Source organism: Protopterus annectens, chromosome 12.part0, assembly GCF_019279795.1.
Source record: "Protopterus annectens isolate FY-2018-M chromosome 12.part0, PAN1.0, whole genome shotgun sequence".
Taxonomy (NCBI): domain Eukaryota; kingdom Metazoa; phylum Chordata; order Ceratodontiformes; family Protopteridae; genus Protopterus; species Protopterus annectens.
In genome coordinates, this window is record NC_056746.1 from 542760146 (window position 1) to 542785235 (window position 25090).

The following is a 25090-nucleotide window of genomic DNA, read 5'->3' on the forward strand; positions in this document are numbered from 1 at the left end:
CTTAAAGACCAGAAAAAAAGGCACATACTGCCTGTGTCTATTGTCTAAGGAGTCTATTGGACACTGAATACAGGTACAGAACCTCCAGCCTCTCTTGACAGCTCAGGTCCTTTATGCCTGTGATCTTTTTTGTTGGGAGTCTTTGGGGGTCTCTTCAGCTGCTTGATATATCTAATAAGATACACCCAAAATGGGACATGGTATTCAGTGATGGGCTGGATCGGTGCTGGTTATTATTGGGTAAGGAGTACATTTAAAAATCTGCCAATTGTTGGATGGTAACCAAGATCCAAAGTTATCTCATCCCTCTATCTGTGTACTAAGATGCAAGGGGTCAGGGAAGTAAATGGGATAATAAGGGATGGAGGGGTTCAACAAATTATTTATAAAATAATATTACATTCAGTATCTGTGAAGCAAAGTAACAGACCATGTCAAACCAAAACATGTACTTATTTAATTCAAAATGAATCAAGAAAATAAATAAAATTGCAAGCCAGGGAAAAGAATGAATACTAAACACTCAGAATAAAAGACAGCAATAGATAATTGTTAGTTAAAAGAATGAATGGGACTTCTCACTTGTACACTAGTGAATATAGATTTACAAAATGATGAACAAAGAGCTGTGACAAAGGAGATGGTAGGAGAGGATCACTGGCATAAATGAACAGCCATGCTCATTATTCACAAATAAAAGGTGTGTAAAGCCAAATAAAAGGTGTGTAAAACATGATATCTAGTCATCTAAGCATCGGTGTAGAGGCAGTTATACCATACTTTGTAAAATAAGACTCCTGAGCTAACTGAAAAAAAAAATAGGTAAATAACATGACAATAGCTAATAAAAATATCAGCTGAGATCAGTAGGCTGTTTGTTGCATACTGAGAGGTTAATATTGTACTGATGAAGTGAAAGAGGGAAAATGTAATTCCTTCTCCACATGACTGAGAACAAAGAGAATCTAAGGGGTTTACTATCAAAATGTCATATGGCAGTTATGAGAAAACTGAAGTCATGGTTTCAAGTTTACGTAACATCGATCAGTACATGTTGGAATCTACAACAGCAAATGCTAGTGTGCATTCATTATTCTGAGTTCCACATTCTGATTGGAGATCGCACTACAGCGGGAACTGAGAAATTTACCCTTTTCTTCACTGTAGTGTGATCTGAGAGTTTGTATATATAATTAGCAGGGGGGAGTGGGGGTGCAATCCCCCGAAAAACATTAGTAGGAAATCACAGGAAGACCAGGTAAGTTGGGTAATGTCGATAATGTCAATTTTTGAATTACTGACATTACCACTTTCATTGTTTTGTGTAGACAATGTTTGCATTTTTCTATGTTTTTTTTTGAGTAAGTCATGACTCGCACAAGTGTGTTTCATAATTTTGATTGTAAACCACCTAAGGAATTACATTTGGTTACTCTCACCACAGGGATGTGGAAAGTGATTTAATCTTGTGACAAAAAGACCTGATGAGTAGCAGGATACCAATGGGGAACAATACAAAATGCAGCCAAAGTAAAAGGCTGACTCAGACAAACTAATACAGCTTTGAATGGCTTATTTATTTATTCATTTATTTTATTTTATTCTGCTTGCTTTTCAGCCAGGACATGGAATTATCGCGAAACAGAGCTAGGCCTAGCCAGTATAACTGAATCAAAGGTACAGTTTGAGAAAATAGCAAATCTCTGACAGTTAACAATTATAAACTAAATCAGCAGGACAGTATGTAGGTTGAGTAAAATTCACATCAAAAATGGGCAGGTAGATGGTAGCCAAAGGACTATCTATCATTAAAAAGGTCTAATAGCCAGAAAGTAATATTCAGGAAGAAAAAAGTGAGTGGTACAACAATTACACTAAAACTTGGCCCCATGATGTAAATTGAAGAAGCTTTCATCCTGTCCCATTTACACCCTTGTTTGACTAGTAGTATGACTGATGAAGCTTTGATGCTGACCCATTCACACCCTTGTTTGTCTAGTAGTGTGACTGATGAAGCTTTGATGCTGATCCATTTACACCTTTGTTTGACTAGCAGTATGACTGATGATGATTTGATGCTGACCCATTCACACCCTTGTTTGAGTAGTTGTACGACTGAAGCTTTGATGCTGACCCCATTCACACCCTTGTTTGTCTAGTAGCATGACTGATGAAGTTTTGATGCTGACCCATTCACACCCTTGTTTCACTAGTTGTAACAATGATGAAGTTTTGATGCTGACCCATTCACTCCATTGTTTGGCTAGTAGTATGACTGATGGAAGGTTTGACGCTGATCCATTCACACCCTTGTTTAACTAGTAGCATGACTGGTGAATCTTTAATGCTGTCCCATTCACATCCTTGTTTGACTAGTAGTACAAGTTGCAGAAGAATGGAGTAGGGAGGACAGGAGTGCAGGGTAAAACCAACTCACCCATCCCAGGGGAAGGTAGAAGCTGGGGTCACTGCATTTGAAGCCCCTAAGGGAATGCAGGCGCATCTCCCTTTATAATGAGCACAGTCAGCATAAGCTATAGTTGTGTGCTGCTTACAAGAGGGCTGGCATGTATATCAGCACCACAGGTAACCTCTGTGAGCAGCAATTGTAAAGCTTGCAATCTGCTCTGGGGAGGAGGTTAGATTGAGGGTGAGAAGCAAATCTATAGACTTCCTCTATGTTCACCTCTTACTTTGAAGGGACAAACTGGCCACAAGGCCCTTGCCTTTGAAGAATAAAGGGTTGAAAGAGGAGCCAGAAAGATCTTTGCCCATATTTGTGGTCTGTTACTCTTAAAATGTGTGGATTTCTAGAAAATCACTGAGGACTGAAGTCACTAAATAATGACATACATACCACCCAACCTCTTAGAGCAGGAAATTGGACAAAGCCATCAATAATGGGGGGAGGGCAAAGGTCCTAAAATAGGAGCACTTTTTAAATATTGGGCTTACAAACTTAGAAAATTGAAAGAATAACAGGTTTTGCATTAGCATGAATTTTCTGAATGGTATGAAATCTGAAACTCAGATGTCTGCCATTATTTTCTGACTTCAACCCTAAATAATTTGCTAGAAAACCACAGTTTGATGAGAAACAGAACAAAACTATGAGGCAAATATCTGGACATTCTATGTAAAGTTGGATAAATGAGCTGAGTGATGACATACGTTTGAGTGTCAGGCTTCACAGCCTTCAGAAAATGCATGCTAACACAAATCCTGTTATTGTAACAACTTTCTAAGATTATAAGTGCAATATATAAAATCTGTCCCTGTTTTGTGGGCCTTTGTCCCTCCATCACTTTAGGCTTTGTCCAGATTCTTGTGTTAAGAGGTTGAGAGGTATGCATTGATCACAAACTCATTCAATCACACATTCACAGGCATTCTCAATATATTACACATTGGGTCTACTTGATATGACCTAAATTTCATTTGACCGAAATTCATTTGACTGAGACCAAAACACTGAAAGTTCAAAAGACTGAAAACTCATTTGACTGAAACTCATAACACTGACACATTAAAGTAAAAGGTATATGCCCTTTTCTCCACTGTAGTGTGATCCTGGAGTTAGTATACATAGTTAGGGGGTGGAGGGCACAGCCCCCACATTGGGGGGTGTGGGGGGGTGAAGCCCCCCACATACGTTATACATTTTAAACCATACACATGGATATTTATAATTGCAATTAATAACTCTTTGCAAAAAACAATATTTACTTACACTATGTTGGGGGCTTTGCCCCCCACAACCCCCAGTGTGAGGGGCTGTGCCCCCTACACCCCCCTAACTATATATACTAACTCCAGGATCTCACTTAATGTGCCAGTGTTATGAGTTTCAGTAAAATGAGTTTTCAGTCTTTTGAACTTTCAATGTTTTGGTCTCAGTCAAATGAATTTCAGTCAAATGAAATTTAGGTCATATGAAATCGACCCTACACATTATATCAAAACGTACAGGCATATACACACTGGAATACCAAACACTCCATAACACTGTGGGGTGCTGAGCCCACTCAAGCCTCAGTAACATCTGCTGATTATATATACCAACTGCAAGATCATACCACAGTGCTTTAAGGGAATGTTCACCATCTGCTCTGTACCAAAATCTCACACAAAAAAAAGCTGGCAACATTCCTTTCATGTTATGCAGATTACCAGTATTTTAACTACATTTAACCAGTCTTCTATTCAATGGAGGCACATTTAACCAGTTTTACATTCAATGGAGGAACCTGTAACCAGTTTTACATTCAATGGAGGAACCTGTAACCAGTTTTACATTCAATGGAGGAACCTTTGGGAGTGCTTTCTCTGTAGTCTGGTAGGAGTGGAAGCCCTTCAACAGGACCATGAAGGTATCGTAGTATTTGCACTGGCATCCATATGAAAAAAGACTGACGTAATGTTACTTGTGTAACACCAAAGAAAGGAAAATGTAGAAAACGAAAGGACTTGAAACAAATCAACAAAATTACAGAGAAAAACGTCTTTCAGAAGAAGAAGAAATACTTGAGAGTAAAACCAACTAAAGTCAGAAAAAGGATTTTTGATGTGTCTGAGTGTGTAAGCATTTTATAATATAAATGGAGGCAAATGTATAAACAGGCTTCCTGAGGAATGCATGAGTTAAGTTTTAACGAAATGGTATATAACCATCCCTTGTTTGTTGATTTTTTATAAGTGAATATGTCATCCAAGAGAGGCATCTCACAAAGAAATAAGCTTCATACATTAAGTATGAATTATTCAAGCTGACAGTCCTATATCACTAAATGTTTAATATAGTTTTGCACTCTATTGACATGTATATATCTAAAAAGGAAAACCAACATGTCTGAATGCTTAAAATAACTAATCAGTTAACACGAGGGACATGATCAACTTTGAGAAAAGGGAGCCCATCTGAAGTGAAGAACTACCCTTAGTTCCTTGCAGAAAGCATCTTAAAGAGACATCAGTAGTTTCAATACCAAGTGTGAAAAATAACACAATAAAAGGAAAACAGCTTGAAAAAATAACCCATGAAATAACAAAGTCACTAAACTAGACAGTGCAAGTTATTTTTTGTTATAATCCAAACCATTCCAAGACAAGGATATTGGAATGGATAGAACATTTTGAATCTGATACAATGTAGTACAAGGAATTGAATGTTTGTTGCCATATTGAATTAGAGTGGGATGCAACTACACCATCAGGGCTAAATTGATTTTATTTCTATTTTTAGTGAACTAAAGAAATGAGCCAACATTATGTAACTGTTATTTTACTGCCAGTTCACTGTTATTCATTGTTATTTAAATGTTATTTAAGCGTTTAAAACTATTCATCCATATTTTTTTCTAGTTTACATGTTTTAGGTATTTTGTACTATGATCAACTATTGCACATTTACTATGTTGGTCGCTTTGAATTTCTAGATTGTTTATTGACTGAGAGGGTATGTCTTTTGGAATTTAAAAAGCTACTATGTTACTTCCAAGTAAGATTCTGATGAAGTCCCATATGGTAATGGGATGAAAGCTCTTAATCAATCGCCTTGGATTTTACTATTTTATTATTTTGAGTCTATATTAAAAGTTTTCATTCTTCACAGAGCTGTGGGTCCATTGTTTCTTTGTGGTTACTTGGACTTGTACGATCTTTCGTAAGACTTTTGGTATTTGAGCTGCCCGGTTGGTCAGTTATTTTTAACTTTAGTCATTTTGAGTAACAACTCCTACTCCATATGAAATGTCTTTACAGCTGTCTCATAAATGTTCTGAAGATCGTTATCTATATCTATATCTCTCTATATATTTATATATATATATATATATATATATATATATATATATATATATATATATATATATATATATATATATATATATATGGATTCACTTTAGAAGCTTGAATTCCCAAAATCTCGAACTTCATATGGTCGAGACCAAAAGATCGAGTTTTGGAAACTCGAACTTCTAAAATTAAAGCCAAAAAAAAAAAAAGTCAAACATTGCTTTTGCAGGGGGGCTTCACCCCTGCACCCCCACTCCCCTACTTAAATATACCAACTCCAAGATCGCGCTACAGTGAGGAAAAGGGAAATCTCTCATATTGCGCTGTATGCGAAAGCGCAAAACGGGAGATTTCCCACTTCCTGTTAACACTGCAAAAAAGATAAAAACATTATGTACACACAGAGCATACAAGAAACCTTGCCTCTGTGTACACGTAATATTTTAAGGTAAGTAAAGTGTTATTTTTTAAAACTTTACATATTCGATTTACTGAACTCTCAATCATATGGTCTCGACCATATGACATTCGAGATTTCAGTAATTCGATTATGTAAAGTGCTTCCATGTATATATATATGTGTGTGTGTGTGTGTGTGTGTGTGTGTGTGTGTGTGTGTGTGTGTGGTTACAATATGAAATAGTGAATGCCCGCATGACGGAATACTTTTTGGTGCCAAAAAAAAAGGAATCGTCATGTGAGTGAGGGTTCTTTGAAATGGAGTTTTCTGACAGCAGTCTTTTGTATGGGATTACATGCTGCTGTGTGATCTTGGAGTTAGTATATATAATTATCAGGGGATGTGGGGGTGCTGAGGGGCTTGCCCCCTGCAAATAAATAGGAAAAACCTTTCATAATTTTGAGTGATTTCTCATATGTGTGTTCATGCGACACACACACACACACACACACACACACACACACACACACACACACACACACACACACACAGGTCTGTGCGTGTATATATATATATATATATATATATATATATATATATATATATATATATATAATTTTTTTTTGGGGGGGGGTGCAGACAGTCTATTCATGTTCTGCTATCTAAAAGGTCAAATCTTGGGAAAGCTGACATTTTCAATATAGAATTCCCACTGGCTTTATTATACTAATTGATGAAAAGGAAAGGCCTTTGCCCAGCATCTCAGTTAGATATTGTAAAATCTGAGGAATATTTGGTACATACATGTCAATTCCCTGATCCTGGTTCCTAGAACAGAATCTCTTCCATTTTTCTGCATAAGATTTTCTGGTACTGGGCCTCCTGGCCTCCAAGATAACATCCATAACAGCTTTTGAAAGAGAAGTGTTCTGAATGGCTACAATATGCGCCATGCTGACAAATTTAGGGTCCTGAGCTGGCTGTGCAGGATCTGATTGTTTTGTTGGGTTAGTAGGTGAGAAGTTTGATGCAATGTCCATGCTGGATCCTGAGACAAGCTCTTTAGGATTGGATACCAGTGCTGGCGTGGCCAGTCTGGGGCAATCAGTATCATTTTTGGCTTCTCTTGTCTGACCTTTAGGAGTACCCTGGGAAGGAGAGGCAGTGGAGGAAAGGCATATACTGTTAGGTTTTTCCAGCTGAAGGATAGGAAATCCACTTTCCATGCTTGTTTCTGATAAGTCCTTGTGCAGAATCTCTGTAATTGGCAGTTGTGAGGGGAGGCAAATAGATCTAAGTCTGGGCATCCCCATTTCCTTGTTATCATGCTGAAGACTTGTGGATCCATTTTCCATTCGTGGGGATCCATGAAGTTTCTGCTTAGTTCGTCTGCCAGAGTATTTACTTTTCCTGGCAGGAATTGTGCTTGCAGGTGAACTTGATAAGCCAATGCTGTGTCCCACAAGGTCATTGCTTGTCTGCAGAGGGGATAGGAATGTGTGCCTCCCTGTTTGTTTATGTACCACATGACTGTAGTATTGTCCGTCTTTATCAGTAGTTGTCCTATATGAATGAGATCCTTGAAAGCTGTCAGGGCATTCTGAACAGCCAGCATCTCTTTTTGATTGATATGAAGATGCATCTGGCTTGTGGGCCGTGTGCTCTGAATACATTTTCCTGCCATGTGGGCCCCCCAGGCATATTCTGATGCATCCATTGTTAGTGTCTGTCTGGCTGTGGGTAAAATGAATGGCAGACCCTTGTTGTGGTGACAGGCCTGTGCCCACCATTGAAACTCCTGTTGCAGGCAGGGAATGAGGGTAATTAATGTTTCCAGGCTGTGGCAATGTTGAGTCCAAACACTTTTTAGATACCATTGTAGTTTTCTCATATGCAGTCTGGCATATGGAATTAGCAGAATGCAGGATGCCATGAAGCCCAAGGCCTGCAGTATTTTCCTTGCAGATAACTGGGCCTTTGTTGCCAACCTTTTGAAGTAAGAAGTCAGTTGCCTTTGTTTGTCTGGCATGAGATAAGCCATCTGGGCAGCTGTATTTAAGCTTGCACCCAGGAATATTATCTCTTGAAAAGGTACTAGTTTTGATTTCTTTTCATTTACTGTATACCATAGGCAAACTAGTAATCTTTTTTACAAATGCCAGATGCTTTAGAAGAATGTCTCTGTTCTCTGCCTGAATAAGGCAGTCATCCAAGTAAGGGTATATTTGAATTCCTCTTTGTCTGCAAAATGCAATTACTGGTGCCAGGCATTTTGTGAAGACCCTGGGCGCAGTAGATAATCCAAAGTGCAGTGCAGAGAATTGGTAGTGCATAGAGCCAGCTATGAATCTGAGATATCTTCTGCAAGATTGTCTGATTGGGACATGCAGGTATGCCTCTTTTAGGTCCAAAGTTACTAGCCAAGCCTTCTTGCACAGCATGGGCATTAGCTGCTGCAGAGTCAACATCTTGAATTTTGGAACATCCAGAAATGTGTTTAGTATAGACAGGTCCAGTATTGGTCTCCAGGCTTTGTCCTTTCTGGGCACCAAGAAAAGTCTTGAGTAAAATCCTTGCCCCTGCTCTTGCTGTGGTACTTGTTGAAAGGTCCTCATGTGCATGAGGGACGTAATTTGCTATTATGCCTCTGCCCATTGATTGTGTGGCAGGTCTGGCATACCTTTTGACCTTGGCAGGGTGTGAAAGTGGAACCTGTGGCCCTGGGACACTATGTTCAAGACCCATTTGCCCTGGGTAATCATGTGCCAATTTGGTGAAAAAAGTGCTAGTTTTCCCTCTAAAGGGGCTGACAGAAGATAAGTTCTTGGATCTTGCAGAGGAAAGTCATTGGGACTGTTTCCTGTATGGCTGTGACTTGTCTTCTCCACTTTTGGAGGTAGAAGCACCCCATTGTTTAGGCCTGTATGAGCCTTGGGGCTGAGATCTGCCTCTGGGACGTCTGTATCTGCCTCTCTGTGGCCTGTCTGACACTGGAAAGGACCAATTCTTTGTAGGCCAGTTCCTGCTAAAACTTGTTGGCTGTACCTGTAGGAAATCCTTAACTGTCTGCATGGATTTCGCTTTATCCTCCATTTTCTTCAAAACCTCTTCTACCTTAACACCAAACAAAGTAGCATTCAATAATTTTGCTTTAACATGATCAGGCAGATTCTGTTCCTTTAACCAAGCATGCCTTCTAAGGACAGAACCCATAACAGCAGCCCTGCAAGAGGCCTCCACTGAATCAAAATCACATTGCAAAGTATGCTTTCCCACTTGTTCAGCTGCATGCAACAAATCCTGCATTTCCTTGTTATCAGAACATTCAGAATTAGACAACATTGTCTGCTTAAGGAGTGACATTAAGTATTGCTGATATTTAAGCATATGAAACTGACAATTTAAAGCCCTTACAGCCAAGGCAGCAGAAGTGTAAACTTTCTTCCCTCATCTGTCCAGTGCCCTAGAATCCCTATCAGAGGGTACAGGGTTTTTTGCAGTGGAAGCCTTGACCCCTATGGGACCCTGAGATATAGTTTCTGGGTCAGCAGCCGGGTTTTTATATAAAAATCTATGAGAGTCTGGGACCCTGTAGTATCTGTCTGGCTTAGCAGGTGCAGGGGGTAAAGAGTCAGGAGACAGGCCGGGCTCTGAGAATACATCATCTACAATGTCTAGAACAGGTGGAATAGCAAGGGGTCTGTGCTGAGGTAGTAACAGAAAGTCTCTGAGCCTTTTCATAGATTCTGAATAATCTTGGCTCAACCAGTGGAAATGCTCCCTCATGGTATGCAGGGTTTCCCCAAAAGAATAATCCTCAGAAGGAGAGGCTGAAGGAATGGATTATTCAACATCAGAATCCTCATAAGGAGGATAAGAGTATCCCTGTTCAGAAGAAGAATCAGAGGAAATTGAAACCTGATCAGAAGAATCATATTCTGTCTCTTGCCTAGGCCTCTTATCAGGAGGGGGATGGGAACCCCTGATCAAAGTAATTAGGTCTTCGGCCATTTTAAGCATCTGTTTTTTAGGCATGGAAGTCTGAGTAGGAGAATGCTATACTTGTTTCTTTTTCTTTAGAACTGCTTTAGTCTTTGCCTTTGAAGCTGAAGTTGGCTTAACATATAACTGTGTAGGTCTGAAGACACCCTCAGAAGCTGATGCATGCTCAGCGGCTCAGGACCCATCTGAGGGAATGGTTTCTGAGTGTCCAATACCTTGAGTATCCAGAGGCCTAGGCGGCTCCACGTGGGAGTCAGAAGCGGCCTGTGGCTCTGAGGTAGTGGGCGCCAGGGAAAGTGCCTCACTGAGAACCAGCGAACCGGCGAGTGGCCTAGCGGAGGCCTCATTGTTGGTTTTGGAACTCAGATGCCTATCCTTTTCCTTGTCCTTGCGTTTTTTGTAAACTCCAGCCGTCAGCTATTCCGACGGCATTATATAGTTAAATTTGCGGCCAAAGTAATGAAATGCAAAATTGAACTGATGCTTAATAGTGCGTTGGTTAAATCTAGCACAAAACCGACAGCTAGCAACGTCGTGATCAGGGCCTAGGCAAGGAATACAGTAAGAATGAAAATCCTTATGAGGTATTTGCTTCCCACAAGAAATACAATTGTTAACTTTTTCTGATATCGGTCTGGAGCAAGAAAAAAGTTTCCCCAATGGGGTACTTAGCTTTAATGAAGACTTTGGTTTTAAAATTCGTATTTGAAAATCTCAGGAGTCGGCCAACCAGCACTTGCGAACTGCTTTTGCTTCGGGCACCGTGCAGCAAGAAAGACTGAAGAAAATGGCGTCGGCTGCATCTTTTATACCCCTGGCGCACTGACGTCAGGGAAGAGGCGACAGCAACCGATGCCAGACCAGGACTTTGTAATTCAGGCCGACTCTGGGTAGCCTGCCAGCAGGATAACCCAAGAGTAATGACTGCAACAGTGAACACGATGAACATCTCAGTGGTCCACAGAAATGAGTGGTCTGAGCAGCACAGTTTCATATACTGTCCCATGTGTACTGTGCATACACAGACGGATGCACAATTTTGTTTCTGCATTAAGGATTTGTCACTAATGTAGTCAGGGTGCCTTTGTACTATGTGCGGTTTATGCCTCGGCAATAACCAATAATCCCACTACATGGCACTACTGCTTGGTATTTAGTTCTATATGGATAAGGCATGTTACAATCCAGGAAATAACCAACAGTAAGTCACTAAGAACAGTAGTGATCACTCACGGTGGTGAAAGATATCAAATTAAAAAATTGCTAGTGCTACAAATGTCTGACTGACTCCTGCATGAACTCCTATCTATTGCCAGAGCCCTGATGGTTAACTTGTGAGCTATGACAAAATCTCTTTTGCTTCTAAGCATTTGTCTCATTGACTAGACTTGAAGCACTTTGATTGACCACATATGCAAACACCCTGCAACTGGTGGTATTTTGAATAGTTAGTGCTTAGTTAGAGATGCACAAGTTTCATTAATGCATGGCTTCAGGAGTTTGTTAGTCTCATAAATCTTTTGAAAAGAATCCCTGACTAATTTTGAAGTGACATAGTAGTATTATAGTTTTCTCACTTGCTCTGCAGGGTTCTGGCAGTGACATCTGCGAACAGTTTGTGCCCTTTACAAAAAAATCAAATTCAGTTTTGTTAATAGTTTATATGTCTAAGTTGTCTACAAGTAATTCTAGATGAATTAATTTCATGCCACTGTCATACCTTAGATGTGCATTTCCCTAGTCATATCTGTTTCTACAAGCAGTTTTAGTTACTTTAACTGAATAAAAATAATTTATTCAGACATTAGAAGAGAAGCACTCTATGCTTTGAATAAAGATGTATGCTGCTTATTCCAGATTAAACAGGCACAAGATTACACACACACACACACACACACACACACACACACACACACACACACACGCACACACGCACACACGAACACATGCACGCATGCACGCACAGCACACACACACACACACACACACACACACACACACACACACATGCACGCATGCACACACACACACACACACACACACACACACACACACACACACACACACACACACACACACACACACACACACACACACACACACACACACACACACACACACACACACACACACACACACACACACACACACACACAAATGCATGCACACATGAATACACAATATATGCATCATACATATGGATCTACCACAGCCACTAGAGCCCCAGGTGATTGAATACTATTACCTCACAGCTATGGACTCATTCAACTTGTAAGCCACTGCCCACATCATCATTCACCCCTAGTAGAACTCAAACACTGTGTTCAAGTAAGGTGGGGCAGCAGTGGGAACAGAATGAAGTGGCCACACCTTGTCCACAGTGTTCAGTTCTGGGCTAGGTTACTGCAGCAGCCATGAGGAAGGGAATGCAGGCTGGAGTTTTTTAAGTAGTGACCAGTATCAGGAAGTGGGACCTAATTAGGGTTAGGAAGTTGATGGGGAGTTTTAGGTTTATGGAGCAGGAGTGGATTTTGGTTTAGTCAGTAGGAAGGGAGTTTTTGGGTTAGGAAGCAGAAAGGAAGTTTTAGGGTTAGGAAACAACTGAGGCCATTAGGATTAGGGAGCAGGAATACGCCATTAAGTTTAGTCAGGAGAAAGATAGCTCAGGGTTAGGGAGAAGGAGTGATGTTTTAGTGTTGGGGAGCAAATGGGAACTTTAGGTTTCAGAAGGGAGTGGAGATTCAGCTTTAATTAAATAGGGTTGGGTGGCAGAAAGGATAAATAATTTACTAGAATTGGGTTGTCGGGCTGGTGGGAGTCAGGGTATGTGACAATTAGAGCAGGTGGCAGCGAGCAAGTTTGTCTTGTGCTAGTAGCAAAAAAACACTTGTAGCAGACTCCCATACATATAGGTGAAAAAAGATACACATGTATGTTCATCTTTGTGTCTATAGGTATACATGTATGTACAATCATGTACATTTATGTACCTATACACACAGAGATACACCTGAACATACATATTCCTCCTTTGACATTATTCATCTAAGAAGTATTTCCTATAGTGGCAGTAAATGATTTGCAAATGCCACAAAACTAAGTTCTTTAATTGCTGCTGTCATATATCCCGCCATGCATAAAACACCTCAGATACCACCATGCCCCAGTTTTACAATGAGATGGTAGCCTACGCAGGGGTATAATCATCCTAATAAGCAATGACTGAATGACAGCATGCATAATGTCAGGCATGATGTCCACTCTGTCAGCTTCATTAACAGCTGTATATGGGACTAAACACAGGACTGACCCATCCATTGGTTCATTTTGCAGTGTTCTAATATGTCTGAGAGAACTGAATATGGCTGTAAAAGTGACAGTAAGGATGACTGGGGGTTAGAATACATGTGTACTGTCAGATTCTTCTACACACACACCCCTAGATCATGGAATGCTTATGTACACATTAATCAATCCTCTGGTACAGAAGGTAATATACAGCCAAGCAAGTTTGAGGACTGTGACCATGTGTCAGGTTAGAAGAATGGTATAATAAGACCACTAGATGACATACTCCTCATAAACAATTATCCCAATGTTCATTTATTTACTTTTCCTAAAAAGTATGTTCTGTTTTAAATAAGCAAAGTACTTATAATAAGAACTTACCCTCTTCCATTGTCCAAATGTATAAGAAATGTGTCATTTCCAAATTTCTCAAATGTTTCATAATGGTGACGATCCATGTTTCCTGAAAATCAATGCAGTTGCAATTATAAGATTTTCAGCTCGGAGTGTAATTTAAGAAAATGAAAGGCATGGAAAATGCTAGCAACAAACACATTAGTTATAAAATGTTTAATTTGATTTAGATTTTGCATTTATTGTAATTTATTTTGGTTATCTTTGGTTAGCTACTCATGTCCCATTTTTCCACATCCAAACTGCAGAATGACCCACTTTATTTAATGACAAACTTAATTATAAAAGCCTTACAAGCAGACTGGCTTTTAGCAGCACCGATAAAATCACCACAGACATCCATTGTGCCCTGCCAACTCACACATCTGCACTGCAGTGCACCTACTGAGCATGGAGGAATTAATTTGCTGTTGTTGTCCAAACTGCCCTGACAACATCAATGAAATCTGTTTTCATTTATTAGTCATCACAAACAAAATACATCAACATTATCTTTTTGAGATGCTTTGGTTACTCAGTAATCTGACTATTCAGACATTTTATGATATGGGAGTTAGACATGTGATAGTGTTATATTAGGTCATCCGACAAACTAATGCCAAAAGTGAGCCAGTCTCACAATTATCATGGCAACTTCCTCTAGTCCTATAAAATAGCCAAGGACTAGAACAATCTACCTCAGCACATCCAAAAAAAATCCCAATCTGTCCACATTTAAAACTACCCTGATTGATTACTTAAATACTAACTGGCTTTGCCCCTGTATTTCTCCACGCTAGTCTCTCTTCCTATTACTGCTCATCTCTTGCATGACTCGCATATTTCCTCTCTGATTTTTCTTGTGGACATTGTATACTTTTGTATAACTTCTAAATTTCTGATTTGTTTTGGGATATTGTATACATTATATAACTTTATAATTTACCTCACTTATTCTCTTTCTATGTAAAAGTTTTGCTATAACCTGTATTCCTTGTGTTAAACTTGGAACATTTTTGCTTTATTTGTTCTGAAATACTTGTACTTTAACTAATTTGTACTCTTGTGGAGCTTTTCTCTCCGGGTCTCCATTGAAAATGCTTTTTCAACCCAATCAGACACTACCCGGTTAACAAATGTAAATAAATAAATATCCATTTTCATTCCACATTTTATTTGACAGTTTGTTGACTCAGCAAAACTCTAATGGGCTAAAACCTAAGCATTATTTTTATTACAGCAGACTAAAAAGTGCAAAGAAGTTAAATGACTTCCAAAAAAACATTAAAAAGAAAAATGATAGGGTTTGAAAATGTATGTTTTACAGCCTAACAATTTAGCCGTTATGCTAAGATCATCCTATATTTAAAGAAGCCTTCATTAAACGTTAGCTGCACCTAAACCTTTGTGCAATTGCATCTTCCAGTTTTACAAACCTTAAAAGACAAGTACTTGTTGAAGCAAATAAACAGCTGGCTTAAATGCTGCAAAGCACTAATCTGGTAAACACATCCAAAAAGTATATAATTAAGTCACTGCATGACACTGCATGACAACATTATCCTGGTTGATAACACAATGTTTTTCCATTTCCTGTGTGTGTTTTTTTTTTTAATGAAACTGTGTTATTACAGAAAATGTCTCACTCAAAAATGTTAAGTTTGCTTCTCCAGGCATGCTTTTTGTGTTTCTTTTCTGCAGCAGAATTATAAATATTTTTTTCTATGTCCACTGCACGTATGCCTCTGTCAGCAAAAGCAGTTAAAACAGTGATGGACAAATAGATTGAAATGCAGTCCAGTCTAACTTTGTTCAGGGTTAAAGCCAACAAGCCCTCTGTTGTTACAAAGGCAAGCCTGATGATGAATGAGAACTCTAGGCTTATGTCAAAACATGCAGTCATTCCCTAGGAGCCTGCTGCCCAAGGCAACATAGTCATGTAAGGGAAAAGGGAAAGTAACCACAGCAATCAATGTCCAGTGATATGAGTCCACAGAGGCATGCAGGTTTACTGTGGACAATGCTATGATACTTAATGCAGAGCAAAGAGCACACAGGTGCACACCAAATATAGCATACCCGCCTTTTGTTTTCCTTAGATTGTTTTGAGTACTGATGCACCTTTTAGTTCGCATTGCACTTACAGCTGCAAGGACATACACAAGGAAATACAGAAAACACTCTCACTTTTTAAAACTCATGGATCAGTATGATGAGTACATGAATAAGTTACCTTACTAGGCAAAAATAGTCTGTGTATAGTGAATTATTATAAAACTGATATGAAGAGGATGCAAAAAGTTCAGTTTTTAATTTCAAGTAAAGACATGCACATTGGATCTGCACAGAAAATACAGTTAGACTCTGAAAGCATGTGAAAAGTCTCTGGTTATACAATAAGCAGACACAGTGAACCCAAGTACCACCAAAGGTATTTCATCCTTGTGTACAATTTCAAGTTTCTTGATGGAAGTACCACGGACCATGATCTAATGAAACTGAATTAAATAAGTGAAATCATAGTAATATTCTCAAAGTGTACAACTGATAGAAAAATAACAGCCCCTTAAAGATTTGGCACAATGCCAGCTACAATATTACAATGGGAAAGCAAGGGTATAGCTCCTTGAAAAAAAATACTTTACTTTAGAGAAACACATTGAAGCAGTCAAATAAAAAAAGGAAACGCACATTGAACATTCATCTATTACAGACATGGGGGTAAGGCCATCATCAAATGTCTGTTTAATGTAGCTACTGCTTTTTACTAAATCCTATAAATAATTCTCACAGGAAAACTGTGCAGTTCTGTTTATTTTATTTCTGCTGTCAAATGACTTCTCCAAGAAATGATGTCTGACATAAAATTTATAAACTGGAAAAAATGCACTATCTGAAGATTGTAAAATATTTTCACAGAACACAAAGATTCTTTAAGTTTAAAAAAGCTAACACTCATCTCATTATATCCTGCATTGCTACATCTACATCTGATATTTTTTCTGTAGCTCTTAGATTTTAAAATAATTAACTAGGCTTAACGTGGCATAATTTGTACCGGTAAAATAAGCACTAATGATTTTCTTGATACTACAGATCAGCAGTTACTTTATCTACAAGAAAATGATTATCATCTCTTATATGTGACGAAACAAGAAAAAATAAAGTTCTGCTACACAGTACAGTTATTAAAAAAACATGCTCTTAAATGAATGCATCATTACTAAAAAGGCATCTCAAATGTAATACTAAGACACTATAAACTTAAATAAGACATAACAAAACTGCTCACTCCCCTCAAGTTTTAATGCAACACATGCATGCAAGTTTCTATTGCACAAAATTTATCATACATAAAATTCGCTTTATATTAATGTCTCTTCATATTTTGCTCATAACATATGTTTTATGTAGGTACAGGGAAACACAAAGACATACACACATATATACTAACTGCTAACTGCACACAGACACACACACACACACACACACACACACACACACACACACACACACACACACACACACATAATGCATTTACACACACGTCTAATTCATTACATTGACTGACAAACATATTCAGCTTTTTTATGGACAGGAATATCAAATATGAATAATGTCAGCTGCACAAACTGCACATATTGTTGAATGTCTTATGTTTGAAAAGTGAGGATTGTGGGAGTTTGTGGTTTTATTGTTCAGTACAGGTTTATGCTTAGAGTAGCTGAAGATATAAATGTTTAGTTGGTGTTTGGGTTGTAAGAATATTGGCAGTGTGGCTTCTAAGTGTATCTTAGCAGTAAATTTGTCACATGCGGACAGCTTTCCTTTGTGCAACTGTAGAGTTGCAATATATAAGTTTGGGGGCAGTGGCATTTTTATTTGGTGGTTTTATGTGCTTGATATGCAGTATTGTGCACGTGTTAGTATTTGGTGTCCTTGAGGTTAAGTGCGGTCGGTGCTTTTTTCTCTATTGTGGGAATCAATATTTATTTACAGTAACAGAAAAAAGAAAAGAAAGCCACAGAACAAAAACCACACCGTGTCTTCACCAAAGAACTCACTCAATTAGAACTATGTTTTAGCACTTTTGTCTTAAAAAAGAAGACTTCTTCAGAAATAACACAACTCTAAGAGAATCTCCATTTAAAATATGCAGTGATCATTTGACGAAAGTCATGTGATAAAAAAATCATGTGATATTAAAAACAAAAAAAAAAAAAACAAAAGTAAATATTGCAACATCAAAACAATCATTTATATTCTTGCTGCCTTTATTTCAAGAACACTAGCAACACTGATAGAGTCATTTAAACCCAGGGGATGGTTAGCATTAAGTCTGAGCTGCCAGCAAAATTCATGGTATTCCAAAAATGTTTCTCAACTCTCCTGCCCGAAGATATGCTAATTGTTTCCAGCACTATGAAAGTGAACTTGGAAAACATCTTGCAACAACCAACCTGTTTACTTAGCACATTTTAAGTTGGACCCTTTATGATGTTGTAAACATATATTATTTCCCTTATGCTGTGTTCAGTTTTGCCTATGTAGAATGTGTCACAAGATGAACAATTAGCTAAGTAAACAATTGGTCTAGTCTCACAATTTGCTCTGAGAAACAGAAATGTTAATACTTGATGCTTCTATATTTCACTGCACCCACTGGCATTAATAAAACTACATAACTAGCAGTGACCACATTTCCTGGTCCCACCCAGGTTTATGCCAGTTTTAAGCTGTTTTCTCCCTTATGTTCCAGTACTTACATTTTTGATGTTAGTCCCTATCTTGTACATAAATCAAAGGGTAGTACCTCTTTCTTTCTAGCAAAATGATAAATTATTCTCCAGTTATTATGGATTTCTTTTTTTTTTTATATTGTGCACATTGTTGCTGTAAGTTAAATCATGAATCTCTTGAAATATTGTGAGTACTTTATACCCCCAGCTATATCACTGCTTTTAATAACAGAGATGAATCTCCATGTATTCTCTTCTGGCATGTATCTCATGGTGTCAGCAAAAGAGACAATCAGGGAAGCCCCTCTCCCTAAACATACCACTTAAGTTAATGCACTTTATGCAAAAGCTGTCATCATCAGATATTAATCTGAAAAGATGGACCATCTGGCCTTTCACCAGGTTGATTGTTTTTTTTCTTTCTTTCTTTTTTTTTTTGTTGAGTAGGTAGTAACTCCTGTAATGCAAATAAGAATTTGAAAAAAGACTCTTTGTGGTAGATATTTGGGAGTAGCAGCATAGAAAATAATTATTATATGTATAGACACACATGTTAGAAAGATATACTATCATATGCAAAGTTGTAAGTAAAATGTAGGAAGGAAGTAGTATCTACAACAATTCACAAACCGTATGCAGCATATCTTTAATACCTTACCAGAAAACAAAGATGCCATCTAGGTACCTAACATAAGTCTTGCAGTAGCTCCTATCGGAGTTAAAAAATACAAAATTACTTTCCCAGTACCTCAAAACCTAAAACAAACTTCCAATAAAGTGAGCTATTTGGAGGGGTATAAGTGTGCACATATTAATATACAGATGTAGACATAAACATAGGTATGGGGATATGTTATATCTATAAAATATACTTTATTTTATTTATTATATTTTTGTTGTTCTCCACTATTTACTTTGAAGTGCTGTGCATAATTCTCTTGCCCCACCTCATTTCCTGTGCTTGGCAAGAAAAACTCTGGCTTGCCCTTTCACTGAGCAGGTTACTCCTCTGCAGGGGAAAATATATTTTCCTGGCTTTCATGGTGTGCATTACCCATGCACTGGGGAATGACAGGTGGTATGAGTGTTTCTCCAACTGTGGCCTGCAAGATTTTGAATGCAAAGATCTACTACCATGGAGGTATTGTCTTCAATGATTTGAAGACAAAAATATCCATGAGTTGTACTATGCATGCAGCATAAGGCATCGGGACATCCATCTGTAATGATCGGCTCAGGACATCTATCTGTAATGGTTGGCACTAGAAGATATTTCCCATGTCTTGGTCAGTGTGCAGTGACATGACATTGAGTGCCATTCTCCTCCAAGTTCAAATCCCCCCACCCCAGAAAAACTTTAGTGACTCAGGTTGCAAACTCATTTTAGACCTGGCAATGCAGGCAAACATCATAATCATGTGTGTCAGCCTGTACATACTTAAACGATTAGTGCTTAAGTGTCTTTTTCTGAAGGAGTGCTTTTAAGTAATATATTCAAATAATCCAGTTGAAGGGTCTGTCGATGATATTCTCATAATTCAACATGGTTATCTAAATTACTTCCCTTCTCAAACGGCATAGCAATATCCAATAGATGAAAAGCGATTTATTAGTTTATATATGCTTATATGTACTTGTGTTCTCATGACAGGGATATCCAATTGACAATTGCCATTACTTAGCGAAGGCCTAGACAAAATGACCCACGGAAATGTCATATAAAAGATATAACAAAAATAATCCTGAAAAAAGAATTGCAGTCAGAAACAAATACAATGACAGTAACGTCAGAGTTATAAAATGCATAGGACACTTTGGAATAAAGGCATACCAAATCCGTGTCAGAATTGTCTTGCAAAGCTGAATTAAAATAACCCATGGAATTATTGGTGAGTAACCTGTTGCACTTGTACAGAATGAAAATATCTCTAACGTGCAAACAAGTGATATCATCACAAAGTATACAAACTTTGTTATAAATATATTTCTCTTCTCGCTTATAGCGATAACAGCACACCTGGGAGTCATAGTGCTCTCATGGCAATATCCTGCAACTAGTGATAAAATAAATGTGTTTTATAAAGCTGATGTTTGCTTTTTTATGTATAGATCTGAGGAAGCAGAATATGCGAAAGCGCTTATCCGTGTTTTATTAAAGTACTTAATTTATGCCTATAGCTGTGGTAGCCTTGCTGTTTTTTTCTTTCTGTTTGCTTTTTTGCTATTTTTCCAGCATAGGCTTTAGTTTGCTGATGGGTCTGCTATTTGGTTGTGATAAAATAAACCATGAAACATTCACTAACAGAGCTGAACAGTAAAACAGACCAAATATCGAAAAGAACAATGCTGCACCTACAAAACATTGTATTGTTTTACACAAAGGTTGATTCCTCATACCACAGTCATGTTTGTTTGTACGATCACAAGTACATTGATGGATTTATATATGAATTAACCTTGTGACATGACATATATGTGTTTGTAATGATGGTAAAAGACTCTCCAGCAATGTTATTTAAGGTACTGTTCCTTAGGTGTCAGTGCCTTTAAATCAAACAATAAAGATATTATTCAGACCTAGATTTCATGTAAGCATACAAAGAATAACTACATGGGTACAGTCATGTCATTCATTCTCTACGTTATGCAAATATAACATAATTTGCAGGCAGTTCAAGGCTTATTGCCTCTAATTCAGAATCTGAAAATTTATATTGTAAATTCACTGTAGTTTCAAGAGAGGGATTCCAGTTTAAATGCTGTTAATAAGCAACTTTTATAAAGAAATACAGATAGCAGGGACATGATTTCAAATGAAATTCAGTTATACAGGTTCATAAGTAAGTACTAGGCTAGCTGCTCTTGCAGGCCATTTTAAGCCTAGCCAGTTTCTCTTTTTGTGCTTGAATTAACATATCCAGTTTTGGTTAGAGACTGGTCTTACCCATCCCATGGTCTTTAATTATATGTTGCTCCTAATGAGAATAACTGGGATCATGCCATGCTATAGATAATTTGAGGGGCACATGCATGGGACAGAGCATGCAGGAGCTGTCTCTGTCCATTAGTAGTGCATGGGACAGTCTTGGGGTACATTTTCTGTTTCCCATCCATAGACTAAAGTTGTGCTTCAATATGGACAGGGATGAACTTTGTTTTATGTGGATGGGGAGTCTGTTCCAGAGTAGCAGTATCCTCTGTGAGATATACCTGTCCCTACAAACCATTCTGTTGATATTGCAGAAGAGGTTTAGATCCCTAGACCGAGTATTTCTGATGCCATTTGACTTGCTGAGAGGCTGTCTTGCATGCGAGACACAGGTCACCTCTTGACATTAGGATACTGACTTTAGTGACAGGGCTTTCAGTTGGTCCATGTAGGGCATGTTGTTTGGGCCTTGCACCATTTTGGTAAGGTATCTCTGTGACTTGTTAGGCTTTTTATAGAAATATTGATACAAATATTTCATGAAGCTGTAGACTATTATATGAAGAATCAGTAAAGAGATTATTATCATTAATGGATGTGTTTTACAGGGCTCTATGATATAGAAGGCATGGATATAGATTATTCATGTTGCATGTAAACAAGTCATGAGTGGCACATGTAAACATGGTGGCATCTATTTGAATAGAAGAGTACTATTCCTTCTGGACATTATTCTGTGTGCATTTATATCAGTATGACTATGAACCCTCACAATACGGACCAAATGGCTGCAGGAGAAAAATAGCCCAATCAGTCCAGTTCAAGAGTTGTGAATGAAAAACTGTTTAATATTAAGCGCTTTTTGTCTCCAAATTTACAAAGACTTCATCAGATATACATTCATCCTAAAAATTCCAGTTTAAATAATTGCTTCCAAAAAGCATGTGACACATTTCAACCAATAGACACTTTCTTACATCCTACTATCACTAATTCATACAATGTTAAAACCTAGTCTTAAGGTTCCATTATTTAAAGACATATATTTTATGATTTATAATCAATATAATTTCTTAAAAAGCACAATAAAATAAACATTAAAACCATGTCATTATGTGCATCTATTTGCACTCTTAAGTTTTAGTATACATAAAATCGAATAAATGTAATTAATTCCTGGGTACTGACAAGCACTTGTGCATAATTGCCACAATAATTCCAACCTTTCTGGTAGGAGGTGGTCTGGTCCTCCCCTACCATCTGTTTGAACCTGATCTATGGCTCGGAACTTAAATGTATATTTCGGGAACTCTATTACGTGCCTAGCTAATGCATTACCTAGTTTCCTCTTGTTAATAACGTGCAGATGTTCGTACACTCTTTCCTTCAGGGTCCTAATAAACTAGATCTAGCCACTTGATAAAGTAACAAAATAGCAGTCTGTTGGTCAAATGTGTAACCCGCACTTCTATTTGATTCAGCAGTCAAACAATGCAACTCACCAAATCACGGTTAGGTCAAAACATGTTTTGTTTAATGATAGAACTATTACCTAAACTGTATGAACAGTAGCTAAGTATTAATGTCAAGTCACCTAATCTCATCAGGTACATATTATACTCAACTAAGAACTCCAAATTCTTATTGCATTGGTAAATTGGAGCCTTATAATGCTGATCCTGGCTTCACTCCCATCCATTCAGCTTATTAGGTAATGAGTGCCCTTCAGTGCTCATTGTTTCTATAGCAGGTACGGATTTTACGGAATTGGGTTGCTAGCCTAATGCCCAACCCTCCTCAGAACGGTGTACCACACACTCGTATGCACACACTCACACCTAGGGCCAATTTAGAGTGTCCAGTCCACCTACTGCATGTCTTTAGAAGTTGGGAGGAAACCAGAGCACCCAGAGGAAATGCACATGAACAGAGGGAGGGCATGCAGACTCCACTCAGAAGGCATCCTAGCCTAGAATCGAACTGGAGAACATCTTGCTGTGAGGCAACAGTGCTAACCACTACACCAGTGCACCATCCATAATGGTAACAACCTACAATTATTTCTGCATCAAGATCAGTTTAGCCAAACAGAAAAGTTCAAGTGAATTTACTGCCATTAGGACCCCAGCTGCAAGCAAACAACATACACACATAAAATAAAACTGAACTGCATCTGTTGTTTTAAAGTTCCGTATGACGGCATTGTGGATTTTTTTTAAATTAAGGTTGCCATTTTATGAAAACAGAAAAACAGCTTTTTAAAAAAGCTCAGTGTTTCCTACAAAAGTACTCTGTCACTGCACTAAAACTCTACCACTAAAGAACATATGAATAAACACACATTTGAATGTGCAGGCTTCATCAGTCTGACATCTCCACTGACCCATTTCAGCAAACTTGATTAAAAAGGCTGACATCTCCACCAAATCACTTCAGCAAACTCAATTAAAAATGTAAGTAGTACTTAAGTCTGAAATATAATTGTGCTAATAGTCCCCAATCAAAGATTAGCACAGGTTTACCCCTTCCAGTGAAAATTCACCTACTTCAACTTGTCTCTTGTGATTTACAGTGCAAGCCATGGATAATTCCAAGTTTACCACTGATCAAACTATGGTTAGCCCTTTATTATATGCATGCAGGTTCCTGTCTTACCGATAACTTCTGTCATTCGCTTCCTGTATGAAAAGTTATCTTTCATGTACCTTAGAACGTGCACATTTTTCAGCATATGCAATAACCACACTGACATGACCCATACATATTCTGGTTCATGTATTAATACCTAGCTATGTTAGCCATGAAATGTCTGTTGAATAATTACTTTGGCAATACAAACTGAATTCTAGAGTCTCTCATATTACCTTATTTCAATGATCAAGTAAAATATTTAAGAGTTCACCTTCAATGTCAATAAATAAATAAATAAATAAACTAATTGCACTGAATAATTAGCGATAGCTTACAAGAAGCATCTCAAATACTCTTGCTTAATCATTCTCGTGTTATTTAAGCTCAGAAAGTACATCTATGATCAATAACATTCAGTGTGAAAATGAGCCTATAATAAGATTTAAGTAATCTAGAGCTAATTAAAGGGCTATTTACAAACCATCCTAATGCAAAATAGCTAAACAGCTGTAACCATTAGGAAAAGTCCATTAAAGAAGGCTAGAGATTAAATTACACTTAATGAGCAAAAATAAATAAATGGAAATACTTAGCCACTCACAGTTACACACTTCTGCAACAGTCAGCAATGAATGTGTACAGAAATAGATATTAAAAAAAAGATTCTATTTAAAGCAAATATCATACTCCATCATTTACACCACTATTAAAAAGTTTCTTTTCTCCACTCTGTTTGTAAAATCATAGTTATCCTACAAACTGGCAGACTCTCCTGGTCCGGTATCCAATTTTGCATGTTATAAAAAGCTACAGTTATACTTCACTGACTGATTCACCACTTAAAATTGTTCAAAAATACCTTTAATATCTGAATGAGAAATGCAATGGAATAAAGCTATCCTTGTCATTTATTTA

At 37.8% G+C, this 25090-nt stretch overlaps 1 protein-coding gene across 1 annotated transcript in view; it reads right to left on the bottom strand.

Annotated features, from left to right (window-relative positions):
- FAM20C (FAM20C golgi associated secretory pathway kinase) overlaps positions 1-25090 on the bottom strand; it is a 585432-nt gene that overhangs the window by 26725 nt on the left and 533617 nt on the right. The window contains exon 8 of the mRNA XM_044089695.1: positions 13865-13946. Within this exon, the coding sequence (XP_043945630.1) occupies positions 13865-13946 (82 nt within the window). The remainder of the gene's footprint in view (positions 1-13864; positions 13947-25090) is intronic.